Source organism: Pholis gunnellus (genome assembly GCF_910591455.1).
Source record: "Pholis gunnellus genome assembly, chromosome: 6".
NCBI lineage: Eukaryota > Metazoa > Chordata > Actinopteri > Perciformes > Pholidae > Pholis > Pholis gunnellus.
Window position 1 is genome coordinate 6638378 of NC_136532.1, and position 14932 is coordinate 6653309.

General features: G+C 46.0%; 2 protein-coding genes across 3 annotated transcripts; both read left to right on the top strand.

Annotated features, from left to right (window-relative positions):
• The first annotated feature begins 4674 nt into the window (after positions 1–4674).
• Positions 4675–10281, top strand: LOC306697867 (betaine--homocysteine S-methyltransferase 1-like). Of its 2 annotated transcripts, none has more exons than XM_079161950.1 (8): positions 4675–4759; positions 8386–8518; positions 8615–8727; positions 8823–9014; positions 9130–9277; positions 9363–9545; positions 9637–9865; positions 9976–10281. In XM_079161950.1, exons 1-8 carry the CDS (start codon positions 4730–4732, stop codon positions 10157–10159), a joined length of 1212 nt encoding a protein of 403 aa, XP_079018076.1. In that variant the 5' UTR covers positions 4675–4729; the 3' UTR covers positions 10160–10281. The 2 variants fall into 2 exon arrangements, with proteins under 2 accessions (XP_079018076.1, XP_079018077.1); XM_079161951.1 differs by lacking the exon at positions 4675–4759 and adding an exon at positions 7461–7541.
• Positions 10282–10613: 332 nt separating this feature from the next.
• LOC306696818 (betaine--homocysteine S-methyltransferase 1-like) lies at positions 10614–14188 on the top strand. The gene is made up of 8 exons (XM_079160525.1): positions 10614–10727; positions 11642–11774; positions 11953–12065; positions 12208–12399; positions 12504–12651; positions 13028–13210; positions 13393–13621; positions 13713–14188. Exons 1-8 carry the CDS (start codon positions 10710–10712, stop codon positions 13888–13890), a joined length of 1194 nt encoding a protein of 397 aa, XP_079016651.1. The 5' UTR covers positions 10614–10709; the 3' UTR covers positions 13891–14188.
• Positions 14189–14932: the final 744 nt, after the last annotated feature.

The following is a 14932-nucleotide window of genomic DNA, read 5'->3' on the forward strand; positions in this document are numbered from 1 at the left end:
CGATCCCTGGCCCCCTCAGTCCACTTATCGAAGTGCCCTCTGGCAAGATACTGAAACCCCAATTTACAGTGAGTGCAGGCTTAATATTAGGCTACTGGGGCACTGGCCCCCTCTATTGCTTGGATTTATCCTTAAAGGAATAGTTCTACACTTTTGGAAATACATCCATCTGCCAAACCGCTAAACCAAAAACATGTGGCTTTTACACGTTGGCTTATGTAAAGATTAAACAAACAATAACACGTTGATTAGGGAGCTTCGGAGGTGCTTCTAGGTGGATTATGTTACCTTTGGACAGAGCCATGCTAGCTGTTTCCCTCTGTTTCCAGTCTTTATGCTAAGCTAAGCTAACCGGCTGCTGGCTGCATGTTAATTTACTCTACACACTAGAGTGGTGGTATTGATCACCTCATCAAACTTTTTTTCAACAATGCAAAAATGCATATTTACCACAATGCAGAACTTTATATAACTAGAGACTCAACTTTGACTTTCTGTTCTGTTTTTTAGATGTAATCGTACATAGACAGCAGTGTCTCCACCTCTGCGTTGTTTTACCGGGCAGCACCAAGTAATAAGAGAACCTCCGTCCTTGTTTTCTTCACGGGAGGCTCCAGGAAAGATCTCAGATCAGCTTCCCTCTGCCCGCTGTTTCTGCTCCTGTAGAGAAGAAACTGTGTTCCTTCCTCTCTTCTCACTCAGGGAGCTGAGCCAGAGACATAAACCACATTTATTACAATGTGGTCTGTGGAACGGTGACAACTCAGGGACTGACTGTCACACTGGGACCATATGAATATTTGAGTGGGGGAAATACATGACAGCGGGGAATAGTGAACGACGCCGGGGCCCCAACTGCATGTTTTGAAGGATTTGTGTGGTTTATAAGCAATGTTAAATGGTGGCGGTGATAAATTGCTGGAGGAAGTCCATGTAGATTGATGAAGGCCTTACGCAGTTCTGTTAAGAGTCACTTGAGTAACTGAGGTATCATTTACAGACAGGTTTGGAAAAACATGCTGGTTCTGGTGTGTTTTGGGAGACCGCTTTTTTCTTTTCAATTTCTCACGAGAAGAGAATGGTGGAGGGATGATCCTCGAGCTTTGTCTTAATGAACACTTGTTCAGCTTCATGCCTTCAGTCTCTTTGTTTAGATATCCCATCAGAGAATATGCATCCGAATCTAATAAACATGCTTCATCGCTGACTAAATGTTGAATGTCTCCTTGGAGCAGTTTTCAGTCATTTTATAAATATAATGAGTCCAGTCAGCTTGTCATGTGATTATTTCACCTTCTGATTTATTTCAACACACGTGACTCATGTTGGGTAAAGCTCTTTCGTTTTAGACTATCATAAATGATGTTAGCAAAGATCCCATCAAGTGTCAACATTGATGGGGGTCTACTCGTGATCACTTTAGACAAGTTTCACCACATTGGTATTTACTGCATACTATCTGCATGCTGTTTTTTTTTGTGTGTATATTTTGTACGTGTCTACAGAATCCTAAAAACAAAAAAAAGCACAGCAACTCCTCTTCCCAGCCTGTTAACACCAGCTCTTATTTCCTCTGTGGGATGCTGCAGTGGGAGTTTGTTGAGTGCAGCTCTTCACGCCACCCTCCTGACATTCTTCACGGCCTCAAGCTTCATACACTCACAGTTTTGTCTCCTCGCTCACACGGTGCCACTGTCTCATTTTGACGGCCCTGCCTTCTGGACTTCCTCTTTCCACGCCAAGATCTGTCTCTGTGTGTGTCGTCCTGGTGAGAACACCGTGGGAGGCATGAAAGTCTGTAAATAATAAAAAAAAAGTGTGGTTACCACAGCCCTCCGGTCTGCAGAGCGATGAAGATGTTGAGGGCAACACCATGGGGAAATGCAAAGACTTAAGAGACACTGGGAGAGATGATTGGGTTTGATGGTTAGTGGCTGTGGGGAGGAAGTAATGCTCTCTTGATGATGCCATTCCTGGTGCATGTCGGAAATGTATTTGTGTGTGAAAATAAGGGCTGGTATAATTGTCGTAACAGCAGAGCATGCTTTAAATATATAGCTGTACAGATTCTAAAGCTACCAATAGATATATGCGAGTGGTGGCCTTTGTGTGAACAAGGGCTTTGTATTTGGATTGCGTGGGCGAACAAAGTAGTGACACAATAATTGTAGGTTTATGTGGGAGTTGGTTTATGTGCCACAAACAGACTTTAGCAGATGCCTCAAAAGCTTCCACATGAACAAATGTATAACACAGTATAAAGCAGTAGGCTACTTCTCAAACTGAGCTTAAGGACCCTCCAGTGGATCACAAGATACATCTGAGAGGTCAAAAAGTGATTGATGGGATGGAAAAAGAAATACAAACTTTTTGTAAACATGATGAAGTATATCTGTGGGCAGGTAGGTGGAGGCAGAATAATTCTCTGAACACGTTAGTTAACGCTGGCTAGCAAGTGCTGTTCTTGTTTTTTTATAATGAATGACGAAAATACAAGTTTCTATGTACAACCACTCACCCTCCAGGACCGCGACAGCTAGCTAGTTAGCGAGCTAATTGTCCATTTCCAGAGCTGGCTAGTTGGTTAGCTAGTCTCTGGAGCCCCTTCATGCTTTTGTCCCAACAAAGGGGCCTCTTTGCGGCAAGGAGTGAGGCAAAGGGACCATAGACTAGCACTGCTGCTGCTGGCCAGCAGCCTGCTGTTTTTCTGCTGGTTTTCTTTGGCCTGTGTAACGCTAGCATGGAAGCATGGTGGCATTGACAAGGTAGCTGGCTAACTAGCCAGCCGCAAAATGAGTAAAATAAGTAGAATTCAAGGCCTCTACACTATAAATGAGATCTTGAATATTAGCAAAGTAACACCATATAACCATAATGACAAAACAGATACATTTTTGTCCAGTTTTCATAAACTTCAATAGAATGTACTGCCAGCCGATGAAGAAAGAATCCGCTTAATTATGGGTTAAAATATCTCAGTCCAGTGAGGTAAACATAAACATACAGTAGGCAGTAGTGTGGTCAGAGACCTGGCATTTAGAAAAAAATAGGAGAATCCATCATTTCCATTTTTGTTTTGGGAGGGATTTCCCAGCAGTATACGGTTTGTTGTTGGAAATGAGGTCACACATGAGACGCAAATAAAGTGTGACATAAAGGTGACACAAGACTTTGTGCCACAAAAACAGAGCAAAGCAGAGCATCCCAACCGAGTTAGGTCACTCAAACAGCAAACAGAGCCTGCTGGAACAAGCCGAGCATGACGTCAGTCTTTGGAAATAAAGACTTTATAAGACAGAAAATGCTCTGATGTCTCTGCCGTGACACATTTTCAACATGACAGATAACTAAGTTGTATTTGACTTCATCGGATAAACAAAAACAGCAAGCTATTCAATCTGTGTCTGAGTCATAAATACCTAAACTAGAGATCATCTTATTTGGTGATTTTGTACTTTGGTGTACACATGTTGTACAAATATTTTTTACTCTTTGCTTATCCAAATTTTATTTATCTGACAAACCCTTCTACTAATCTCAACATATTAATCAAGCCACAGACACGGGGGGAGGACCCAAATCCCGTAAAATCACACCGAGCGTTCAAACCTAACTCAGCAGCGTTACACTGCTGTTCGTTTTTTGCCAAAATAAACACAACCTGTTGGATGAAGGTGACTTCATGAATTGTGTTTGGACAACACGTCTGTGGTTGCTAACAAACAAAAGGGCAACAACGCACACCAGCTAACTCAATCTGATATTTGAAGAGGCTCATTCCCCAAGAATGCTTTTCATAACCCTACGGCCGTGGTTTAAAAAACAGAACAAGTCAATGATCTGCATACATGCCAGCCCGGGATTTTGTTTCCACTCATCTGACTGATATTTGATGATTTATTCTCCTTTTTTTGTATACATTCAAGGACCAGCTGTTGAGTTGTCATGAGATTAGAAGGAGCCGTTCAAAGATAAGGCGCTGTAAGCCCTCCGTAGAGGCCTCTCACCAAGAAGCAATGAAAAGAAGAATGTTATGAAAAGCCACGCGGCCGCTTCATTACAGTGAGCTACAGGTCGGTCGGATCAAACCATCCCTCGCTTAACTTTACGTGTGTCACAAAATGTATGTGACGCAACTGGTGTAGCTGTGAAAACAAATCAGTCTGCGCGTTCTGATGTGCTGAAAATGTGTCACTTAGGTGATTGTTACTATAATATAAAATACAAAATGTGAAGGTGTGACAAATTCAAGTACATAGAGTGAAAAAGGAGGCGAGCCGTGGACAGCTCAGTGCAACCTGTTTCAAGTGTGCATAAGAGAGAGAAGCCACTGCACTAACTGAAGGAAGTGCACTAGTGGGCCCTCTTGTGTCCTAAATCAGTATGACATTGTATCATTTGTAATGGCTTCTTCTTGTTTAGTACATTTTAAACATTTTAAAACCTAATAAGAAGTCATGATTGGTGCAGTGCAACCAGATGCTATTTCTTTATGAAAGCCACAGAGTGCTCTCCCGCTCTCTTTGTCTCCCGCTTAGCGTCTCTCTCCCTATCTGTCGCTCTGTGGCCCACAAATCCGCAAAGAATGGCCGGTGTCAGCAGAATGTCTTCCTCAGCTTGAGCCGTGATTGGACCAGAGGAAGGGGTGGAGGTAAACAGGGGGCTGCAGTGGCACAGGGAGTCCCTGTAGAACGAGGGGGACAGAGTGAAGCAACGCGGACAACGGACCATGTGTGCAGGTTATGTAGAGGGAGTAGAGGTGGGTCAGTGCTGTTTTTGCATGTTACGATGCACATGAGGTTCACTGCCTTCAGGCCCAACTATCACAAACTCTGCACGTTTAGTTACCAGACTGAAGAAATTGGGCACGCAACTCAAAAACATTAACCCATGTTGGGATGGTTCACCAACTTCTCTCTGTCCTAATTGTGTTGCCACCGGACCAAAAGAGCAACACTGAGGTAATAGTTAATTTGGACTTTATCAGTGTCAACCGAGGTCCTTCACACAACAAATGTGGCTCCCCACAGAAAGAGCCGGGCTTGCACGTCCTTGCAAAAGTTTGCGCACGCTCTTCCTCCGTTCTCTCATGCCTCCTCAAATTTGGCCCTTTTCCCAGCCAGCCTCGCTTCCAACCATTCCAGTTCTGTCCCAACTGTGGAGACCCCCCCCCCCCCCCCTCCCCTTTCCAGTTGGCCGTCGGCCCCTTCTCCCTTCACCCTCTGCTTCAGCCTTTGGTCCCGTTGCAACTGCACGGACGGCCTCAGATCCAGCCTCAGCCTGCGAGAACTAGTTGTGGCTGCAAAGAGATAAAAGTCACTCAGTACAGCTGCTGGTCAACGCCAGATACTCCGAACTGGAATAGCTGGAAGACCTCGGAAGAAATGGGATATGATAGATATATAGATTTCACAGAGCTGGATTTATGGTGCAACCTCACAGGCAAAGGAGAGGTTGGAAAAAAGAGACAAAGATCTAAATCCAAAAGGTGATCACTGGAAGAAAGAAGTCCCTTTATATAATCGATTTTATCATTCCAAGCTGCTTTGGTCCCTTCACTGTATGTTTGCACAAGCCATTGGGTCAGTCAGTGGGCACGGTGTGCAGCGTTCACTTTGGTGGAGCTCTCTTCAGAACAGGATTGTTGGGATTTTGGGGGTCTCTTCCACCGTGGAGATCTGCTGCTTCACTCAGCACTTCAGTGACACTTGAGCTATTTCTGCTCCTACACTCAAACGCATACGCACACACACACACTCGCAAACGTGTGGACAATCGCTCCCTAAAAAAACAAACATGTGCACCACACATGTACACTTAAACACCTTCCCTTTGGTCCTGCTGCGCTGCGTCTGCAAGGGAAACTTCTCCACCTTATAGTAAAAAAGACCACTCCGCTCTTAATACAGCCAGTTAACTGTGTGGAGGAACTATTTTTTCTGTTTGATGAATGACTGGGTCGTAAGCCGAGAGCCATCGCCTTCCCACCAGTTTGAGGAACCGTTATAACTTTGTAACTTTTGGGCTGCCCTGTGATGTAACCGTCTATTTCCCTAAAGGCATAGTTTTGCAGACTTTTGCAAACTGGTGCGGGAATCCATTTTTAGGATGTAACACTTTTATGAACAGTTCCATTCGATCCGCAGAGGGTAACAGGATCTGTGCAAGTCTGACACATGCTGATGAAACCCTATTGTGAACTATAGATGGGAGGCGTTTCTCTGAACTTTGACTCTGTTGATAAACACCCTAGGGAGGCCTATCTCACTCCCCCTGAAACTGGCTCGACCCAGAGCTGACAGAGCCACACACCGGCGCTCCGCCGAAGGTCAATGCCCCCGTATCTGTCTGTGGCCGTGCCTATTTGTACACGTTTTAGCACATGTCTGTGGGCAGAAAAGGAGGTGTTACTGGTTAACCTGGAAAACTCTACATGCAGCAGTGTTGCTTTATACTGGTTTCTGTTGTTTAAGAGAATGTGGTTCAGAAATGTTGGACTGAAGTATTTAAAACAAAGAGCAGCAACCAGCTGAATGATTTGTGGATTCTTTTCTTGATTTATCGCTCTGTCTAAAAGAGATGATTAAAAACATCCATCGCAGTGTCCTTTGGCCAAAAGTGATGTCAGCAAAAGTCTTGTTTTATTCAACCAACAGTACAAAGCCCAAACACATTGAATTTACTGTAGTGCAGGACATTTCTGCTTGAAAATTACTTTAGTTATAGTTCTGCAATAGCTTCTTTGCACAAGACTAAGATACACAAACCTCCCTTCTGTTATGAGATCTTCATATAAATCCACAACATATAGAAGCTGCAATCAGTCACCTCACATTGCACGGACCATTGCCAGCCTTATCAGTCTTGGTTCTCAAGACTAGCAGGAATTGGACCGAGGTGCACAATGCGAGCTTATCTCTTCAGGCCTTTGCAGACAGTTCCAGCTGTGAGGACACCGTAGGTTTAATCGCATCAGACGTTTTCAAGGTCACACAAAGGAGACGAACACCTTGGAGGGTTTGGTTTGACGTAACCAGGCTGGTTAACCAATAACAACATGTTAACATTTTACCGAATGCTCATTTGCAGGAAACTAATTTGCATTCCCAAAGTAAACGCTCACATTTTAAACTGACCCTTTCTTTGACGTGTTACACTCCACAGTGACCCACAATTAACTAAACTGTAGTTTATAACACAGCACGAATGGTTAGTGGTCAACTGGAGATATTAATATAATCATTAAACAGGCACATAGCTCTTTCTAGAAGCATGTCCCTGTCTCACCTGAACCAACTGCTGCCCGTACCTTCATCATTGATCTGTGAGCCTGACTGTGTTGCACAATGTCCAAACAGAGATGTGGTAATTATACATGAATTTGGCAAGGAAATTAAATCCTCCCATATTCACCCGGCAGTATAAAGCTGGTGAGAGCCGACTCTCTGCACTCTTTGGGCAAAAAAAAGGGGTTCGCTGTTACCAAGTGCTTAGTGCTTCAACTGAAACCGGGAAGAAGAGAGATGGCTCCTGTCAAGAAGGTATATAAAGCTCTATGCAGACGATACTGCATTTATATTAACCGCCTTCTTAATCTAAAGAGATTCTGTTGACGCTAAACTGTGGCATGTAATTACTGTGGGTTGTAGTTGTACTGTTGGTCCATGGGCCGCGCTGTCTTGCGGAAAATGCTGTCAGTGCAGGTTTTATGTGCGAGCGTGCATGTTTGTGAAACAACCAGACTAAAGCAGTCACTGCTGGAGCGTCTCAGGGTGATAACTGCTTTTATCGCTGCACCTTTGTACGGGTATCAGAACATTTTTTTTCTTTGCAGACATTTGTCATGACTTTGCTGCAAACTGCAACACAGCTCTCGTTGTCAAACGCTCTTGTATTGTCTTTAAATCAGTAACATGTTGTCTGCCTGGCGTTTGTCTCTCTTCCCTGTTGTATTTGTAGAGATATTAAAGGGACAGTTCATCCCAAAATTGAAAAATACACGTTCCCTCTTACCTGTAGAGCTATTTATAGTGTGAGTTGCATAGTTTTGGAAGATATCGGCTATAGTGATGTCTAACTTTCCCCAAAATAATATATATATAATGGGACTACATGGCACTTAAGTCAACAGCAATTTCTATCTCCAGAAGTCACGCTCAAGATAATCCACAGCAATTGTAGGAACTATTAATTTCAACCATACATTTCACCTACATGTAACAGCTCAACACTGTGGGTCTGTGGATTATCTTGAGTAACCGGGTCAGGATTTTGGAATGTTTTTGGAACTGTCCCTTTAGGTAACCTACAAAACAGCAAACGTTTATAAGCCATTCAGCATGGAGCAAAAGTGATGTGTTGGCTTAAATCTCTCTGCTCCCAAAGGGTATCATTGAGCGCCTCAATGCTGGGGAGGTGGTGATCGGCGACGGAGGCTTCGTGTTCGCTCTGGAGAAGAGGGGCTACGTGAAGGCCGGGCCGTGGACCCCCGAGGCTTCCGTCACACACCCTGAGGCCGGTAAGACAGACACGGACACTCACATGCTGTTTTCTAAAACCACATGGAGGGAAGGTACACAAACCTAAATGCTTCAAACGTGTGTGTTTCCATTAGTTCGGCAGCTGCACAGGGAGTTCTTGAGGGCCGGGGCCAATGTCATGCAGACCTTCACATTCTACGCCAGTGACGACAAACTGGAGAACAGGGGTCAGAACTTGAAAATCAGTGTGAGTGGCCAACTATATCACCCAACATTTACAGCCAATACCGCTTTCTCCCGTACTGATTGTGGCCTTTTCCATCAACTGCGATATTCTCTCAGGGGGAAAAAGTCAACGAGGCAGCCTGTGACCTGGCAAGGGAAGTAGCCGGTGAAGGAGACGCCCTGGTTGCCGGTGGAGTGTGTCAGACTCCGTCCTACCTGAGCTGCAAGAGTGAGACAGAAGTGAAGGCCATCTTCAAGAAACAGCTGGACGTGTTCATGAAGAAGAACGTGGACTTCCTGATTGCTGAGGTGGATCCACTTCTCGTTTCCAAGTCTGGTCGTTGTTGGAGCGACTTCAATCTCAAATAGGATTAGTGGAGCGAGTGAGCGCTCAGTGGTGACTGTGTTGTTTCTCTCACCGCAGTACTTCGAGCATGTCGAGGAGGCCGTGTGGGCAGTGGAGGTGCTGAAGACCAGCGGGAAGCCCGTGGCTGCCTCCTTGTGCATCGGACCGGAGGGAGACATGCACGGCGTCTCACCCGGAGAGTGTGCCGTCAGGCTGGTGAAGGCCGGTACGATATTACCCGCATGTTTCTTTACTTGAGAGTCAGCTGTGTTATCTGATACGGCAATACACAAATTACCTCTGTTCTCCAGGTGCCCAGATTGTGGGAGTCAACTGCCACTTTGACCCCTTGACCTGTGTGAAAGCTGTGAAGCTGATGAAGGAGGGAGTGGAGAAGGCCCGGCTGAAGTCTCACTACATGGTGCAGCCCCTGGCATTCCACACCCCCGACTGCAACTGTCAGGGATTCATCGATCTGCCAGAATTCCCCTTCGGTAATATAATTTGCTCGGACATAAAAAAAATAAAAAACAACAACATTTGTGTATTCAGCTTCTTACATTTGTCTCCTTTTTGCTTCCTCAGCCCTGGAGCCCAGGATCCTGACCCGCTGGGACATGCACGAGTACGCCAGAGAGGCCTACAAGGCTGGCATCCACTTCATCGGTGGCTGCTGTGGGTTTGAGCCCTACCACATCAGGGCCATAGCAGAGGAGCTGGCCCCCGAGAGAGGGATCGTGGCCCCCGGCTCAGAGAAACATGGAATGTGGGGTGCTGGTCTGGAGATGCACACCAAACCCTGGGTCCGAGCCAGGTAAACCAGCCCAAATATTCAAAACACTGAAATGCACACGCGTTAAAGAATAGTATATTACTCGGTGCATCTTTTCCTCTGTGTTTAACTTGTGTCTCCGCCCCCTCTAGGTCCCGTCGGGACTACTGGGAGCATCTCGCTCCCGCATCCGGTCGTCCCAAGTGCCCGTCCATGTCCACGCCAGAGAGCTGGGGCGTGACCAAGGGCCACGCTGACCTGCTGCAGCACAAAGAGGCCACCAGCAGCCAGGAAATGAAGCACGTGCTGGAGATGCAGAAGAAGGCCAAGTCCTAAGCATGAGGCCGGAGGGAAGAAGACTTTCCGAGTTCAGTCCGAAGATGGAAAAAGCACTTGTAACAGCGATGCTCCACTTGTGGAGCATTACTCTGTAAACCCCAAACAATAAACCTCAGTGTGTCACCTAATTTCACGGCTACGTGTTGTCAGTGTGGAATGAGTGCTATTGGACTGCCGCATCAAAATATAACCATGAATGCGTCGCACATTTCACATATGCACCGATTTAGAAGGGACTCAACCCTTGTTGGTGACTGCCCACTATTGAGTTGGACTCGTCTATTCAGGGTCCAAAAAAACAGAAACCAGACAAACAGACCAACAGCCATATTTAACTGGGACATTCACAATACTCTCATTCAGTTAAAGAGGGGAGGGGAACGCGTAAACATTGCAGTTGTGTAATTTGCCCGCTGCCAATCAGAGCAGCTCCCATTTGGACCCCTCCCCTGCTTCAGAGAGATTTATAGTGGCCTCCTGCTCCTCTCTAATGTCTCTTCAGCCTCTCAAAGTCTGAGCAGTCAGGGGTCCGCACAGCTGCAGGATTATGGCACCAGCAAAGAAGGTATGTGTGAACTTTGGTCTAAAGGCTGTTTAGGCTTTCAGGATGTGGATGTATGTAAGAAGTTATAGAAAGTGACTTAGAAAAACTGATTAAAACTCTTCTCGATGCTTCGTTTTCTCTCTTGAGTTGGAACCAACTAAACTGACCAGTTTTGTTTCCTTTCAGCTCATGATGTAGATGGTGATCATAACAATCTCTAAGAGTGACGTGAGGTATTTCTTCTTGAAATTAGTGAAGGAGTTTCTCTAAAATTGTTGTTTTATTATTGTACAAATTCCAGAATTTGTCATGTTTTAATGAAAGGACAAATACATATAAAAGCAAATATAAACAAATAATATAATGGACAAATCTGACTCTTGGTGTGGTTTGACCCGATGGGGATCTGGTGCGTGTTCATGACATGAGCACACACCGGGCGGGACTTTACTTAAATATATACAATAAAAAAAACTAGAAACTATTTAGTGCCAGGGCAGAGAATTCAAACCCATCACAGTGACTGCTATTATTTAGGCATTTAGAGTGTGGATGCAAATACATTTTGCAGACCCCGGTCTCAAGTGTACGAAAGTGAAAAGAGTTTGTTCACTTTCACTTAACTTCACTTTGAGAGTCAAGCATGTGGGAATCAAAAGGTTCAGGTCTGTCAGTCAATGGGAACCGTGCAGCTGCTCTCTGACATGTGCTGCTTTCTTGATGACTCTCAGGGTCACTGAGAGAAGGGGGGGGGGGGGGGGGGGGGGGGGGATGCTGCCCAGGGACTACACTACAAAGTGGTGTGCTGGTGTCAGCTGCTGTCAAGTTGAACATAAACCTACAGACTCTTTGGCCTCAGTGGCTCATCTCCAGCCTGACATGTCAGTCACATTCAATCTACATCATTCTGAGCTCACGCTGATCCGTCACCACAGGGGATTTTGGAGCGTCTCGACGCTGGAGAGGTCGTGATCGGCGATGGAGGCTTCGTGTTCGCCCTGGAGAAGAGGGGCTACGTGAAGGCCGGTCCCTGGACGCCTGAAGCTGCCGCAGAGCACCCTGAAGCAGGTGAGAACGAGCTGTTGTACCGACTTCAATGCTCTGTTTGGACTCTAAACGGCTGCTTCATTATCCTCTGCATTGGTTCCCTGCAAAATGACCTTTGCTTGTGCGTCGTGTGTCACAGTTTAGATGGATTTGCTTGTATGTTTGCTTCATCGTGCGTTGGTTTATTTGATGATTTCAGTGCGACAGCTGCACAGGGAGTTCCTGAGGGCCGGGGCCAATGTCATGCAGACCTTCACCTTCTACGCCAGCGACGACAAACTGGAGAACAGGGGCAACAAGCTCACCTACACCGTAAGTCCAATTGGCCATCGCGCCACTTTCATGAGAATAAGCAGAACATCCCGCAGGTGGCTGGTTGTCTGTGCGCTGAAAACTGGCACAAACGATTCTCAGCTCAGTTTCGCCCATAATTTTTTTTTTTTTTGACCCGCAGGGAGCTCAGATCAACGAGGCCGCCTGCGATTTGGCCCGTGAGGTCGCCGACGAGGGCGACGCCCTGGTTGCCGGTGGAGTGTGTCAGACTCCGTCCTACCTGAGCTGCAAGAGTGAGACAGAGGTGAAGGGCATCTTGAAGAAACAGCTGGACGTGTTCATTAAGAAGAACGTGGACTTCCTGATCGCTGAGGTAGAGATTAAAGAAGAAGAAAAACATCGCTTAACCATAACTGAATTTATCAAATTGAGCTTCTTTTTTTTTTCGTGGATCTTCATAATGTCTCTGTCCTGCAGTACTTTGAGCATGTGGAGGAGGCCGTGTGGGCCGTGGAGGTGCTGAAGGAGACAGGGAAGCCTGTGGCTGCTTCCATGTGCATCGGACCGGACGGAGACATGCACGGCGTCTCACCTGCAGAGTGTGCAGTCAGGCTGGTCAAAGCCGGTGGGTACAGTGTTCTTTATTACACCCATGAGCACAACCTGTAGTTGGTTGCCAAAAGTAAATGGTTAGAATGGTTCATGAACTCATCTTCTCCTCACATGACCTCTCTGTAGTGTGACTAGCAGTATTTCCCGAGGTGGCAAGGGCAAGACACGAGATAAGACTGTTCGTGGTCTACTGGTATTAACAATGAATAACTGGGACCAGCCTTCGTGCCAAAACCATCTAAAAGGGAATCAGCCAAATATGAGATTTGAGAGACAGATTTGACCCAAACCATAAAACCGTAAACCACAGTCGGTTCTGTCTCTTCCACCTGTTTTTTCTTCCTCTTGTCAGTAACAGCCAGCTCACGCCGATGCATGTTCCCCTGTAGGTGCCCAGATTGTTGGCGTCAACTGCCACTTTGACCCCTTGACCTGTGTGCAAGCTGTCAAGATGATGAAGGAGGGAGTGGAGAAGGCCGGGCTGAAGGCTCACTACATGGTGCAGCCCCTGGCATTCCACACCCCCGACTGCAACTGTCAGGGATTCATCGACCTGCCAGAATTCCCCTTCGGTAATCAAACACCGCGTTGCATTTTCTTTCAAACATATAACATTACACCTTTAAAAAAAAAAATAAGTGCTTTCTCAGTGTGCATGCGCATACGCCCTCCGGCTGGTGCACTGCATCCCACAGCTGCAAGGTAGCCCAAAAATAACGGTTATGGGATCTAATGTGTATAAATCCCCTGTCAGGTCTGGAGCCCAGGATCCTGTCCCGCTGGGACATGCACAAGTACGCCAGAGAGGCCTTCAACGCTGGCATCCACTTCATCGGCGGCTGCTGTGGATTTGAGCCCTACCACATCAGGGCTGTTGCAGAGGAGCTGGCCCCCGAGAGGGGCTTCCTCCCAGTCGCGTCAGAGAAACACGGCAACTGGGGCGCTGGTCTGGAGATGCACACCAAGCCCTGGGTCAGAGCCAGGTCAGAGGAGACTTTTGTTACTGAATACCATAAATATGGCACCCTAAAGTGTGAATGAATACTAACTGGTGTGACTCTTCGTCTCTTCTAGAGCCCGCCGTGACTACTGGGAGAACCTGAAGCCGGCTTCTGGTCGACCCCTGTGTCCCTCCATGTCTGCCCCCGACAGCTGGGGTGTCACCAAGGGCCACAATGATCTCATGCAGCAGAAAGAGGCCACCTCTGAGGACCAACTCAAGCAGCTGTTCGACAGGTCAAAGAGCCACTGAGTCTCAGTCACACAGGCCTGGGTCAAACAGCCGTGGCGCGCAGCTACTGACACTGCACATATAGTGGCATGCACTATATTTGTAAACTGTGCTGCAACTAAGAAAGTGTAGCGCCAGGGGCCGAATCTTCACTTGAGTCCGCCACTGTACCGTGCAATCTGTCGTAAAAAAGTACGCGCAGCCACGGGGGTGGTGTCAAGTTAGGAGTCCGCCCATGTTTAGATCGGGACCTTTTTGTTTTCCATGACTCTGGACCAGTTTGTTTAATAAAAGAAGATCTAATAAAATGTGAATTGGCCACGCGACTGTTGAAATGTGGTTTCTTGCTGTTAGTGGGTGGGTGGATGTTTATCAGTTCCATCGATATGTGATGATCATGACACCATGCACACAAACATTTATAACAAATATACTTACCATGTCGAAATGGTGCAAAGCTCTAATACATTGATAAGTACAATGTGATTATTAGGCCAGAATTAGTGAGGCAACATTACGTCATATAATGAAACTGGCATCAAGATTGTGAAATTCCCTAATCTCACACTGTGGTTTAAGGGTTGGGGATGAGCTTTATTGTTTGTGAATGTGGAATTTCAGCAAACATTAAAAGACATGAACATGAATGAGGGATCCAGTAGATGGCGGTGTTTTGATATCATGGCCCACATGAAACTGACCGCATGGACAAAGAGCCTTATAGGAGAGATGCTCCACTAGCTAGCAGTAGTGGTAACAAGTAGTAACTGCTCAAAGGTTTTATCATTTGAATTACATTATTAAAGAACAATGAATGAATTATAAATTAAAATGTTACTCCTCATGGGAATAGTCAGAAAACAGTTGCTAACAAGTGATTTATGTCATCAGCGTCATTTCATTTTGAGTCTATGTTACATAAACATGGAGTTTAGAAGACATGAAAAATGATATTCAGTTACATTATGGAGATTTAGGATGCAGCATTTTGATCCGTGAAGGGGACAAATACTGAAAGAATCCAACTTCCGCTGCTTTGAATTTGACCATCCCAGTTATTTTT

Bases quoted from the DNA above. Each gene is read 5' to 3' on its own strand.
- LOC306697867 (XM_079161950.1), top strand. From the start codon at position 4,730: ATGTGTGCAGGTTATGTAGAGGGAGTAGAG. The intron at 4,760-8,385 runs GTGGGTCAGTGC...CTGCTCCCAAAG, and splicing joins GTTATGTAGAGGGAGTAGAG to GGTATCATTGAGCGCCTCAA. The intron at 8,519-8,614 runs GTAAGACAGACA...TGTTTCCATTAG, and splicing joins CGTCACACACCCTGAGGCCG to TTCGGCAGCTGCACAGGGAG.
- LOC306696818 (XM_079160525.1), top strand. The intron at 11,775-11,952 runs GTGAGAACGAGC...TGATGATTTCAG, and splicing joins CGCAGAGCACCCTGAAGCAG to TGCGACAGCTGCACAGGGAG. The intron at 13,622-13,712 runs GTCAGAGGAGAC...CGTCTCTTCTAG, and splicing joins AAGCCCTGGGTCAGAGCCAG to AGCCCGCCGTGACTACTGGG.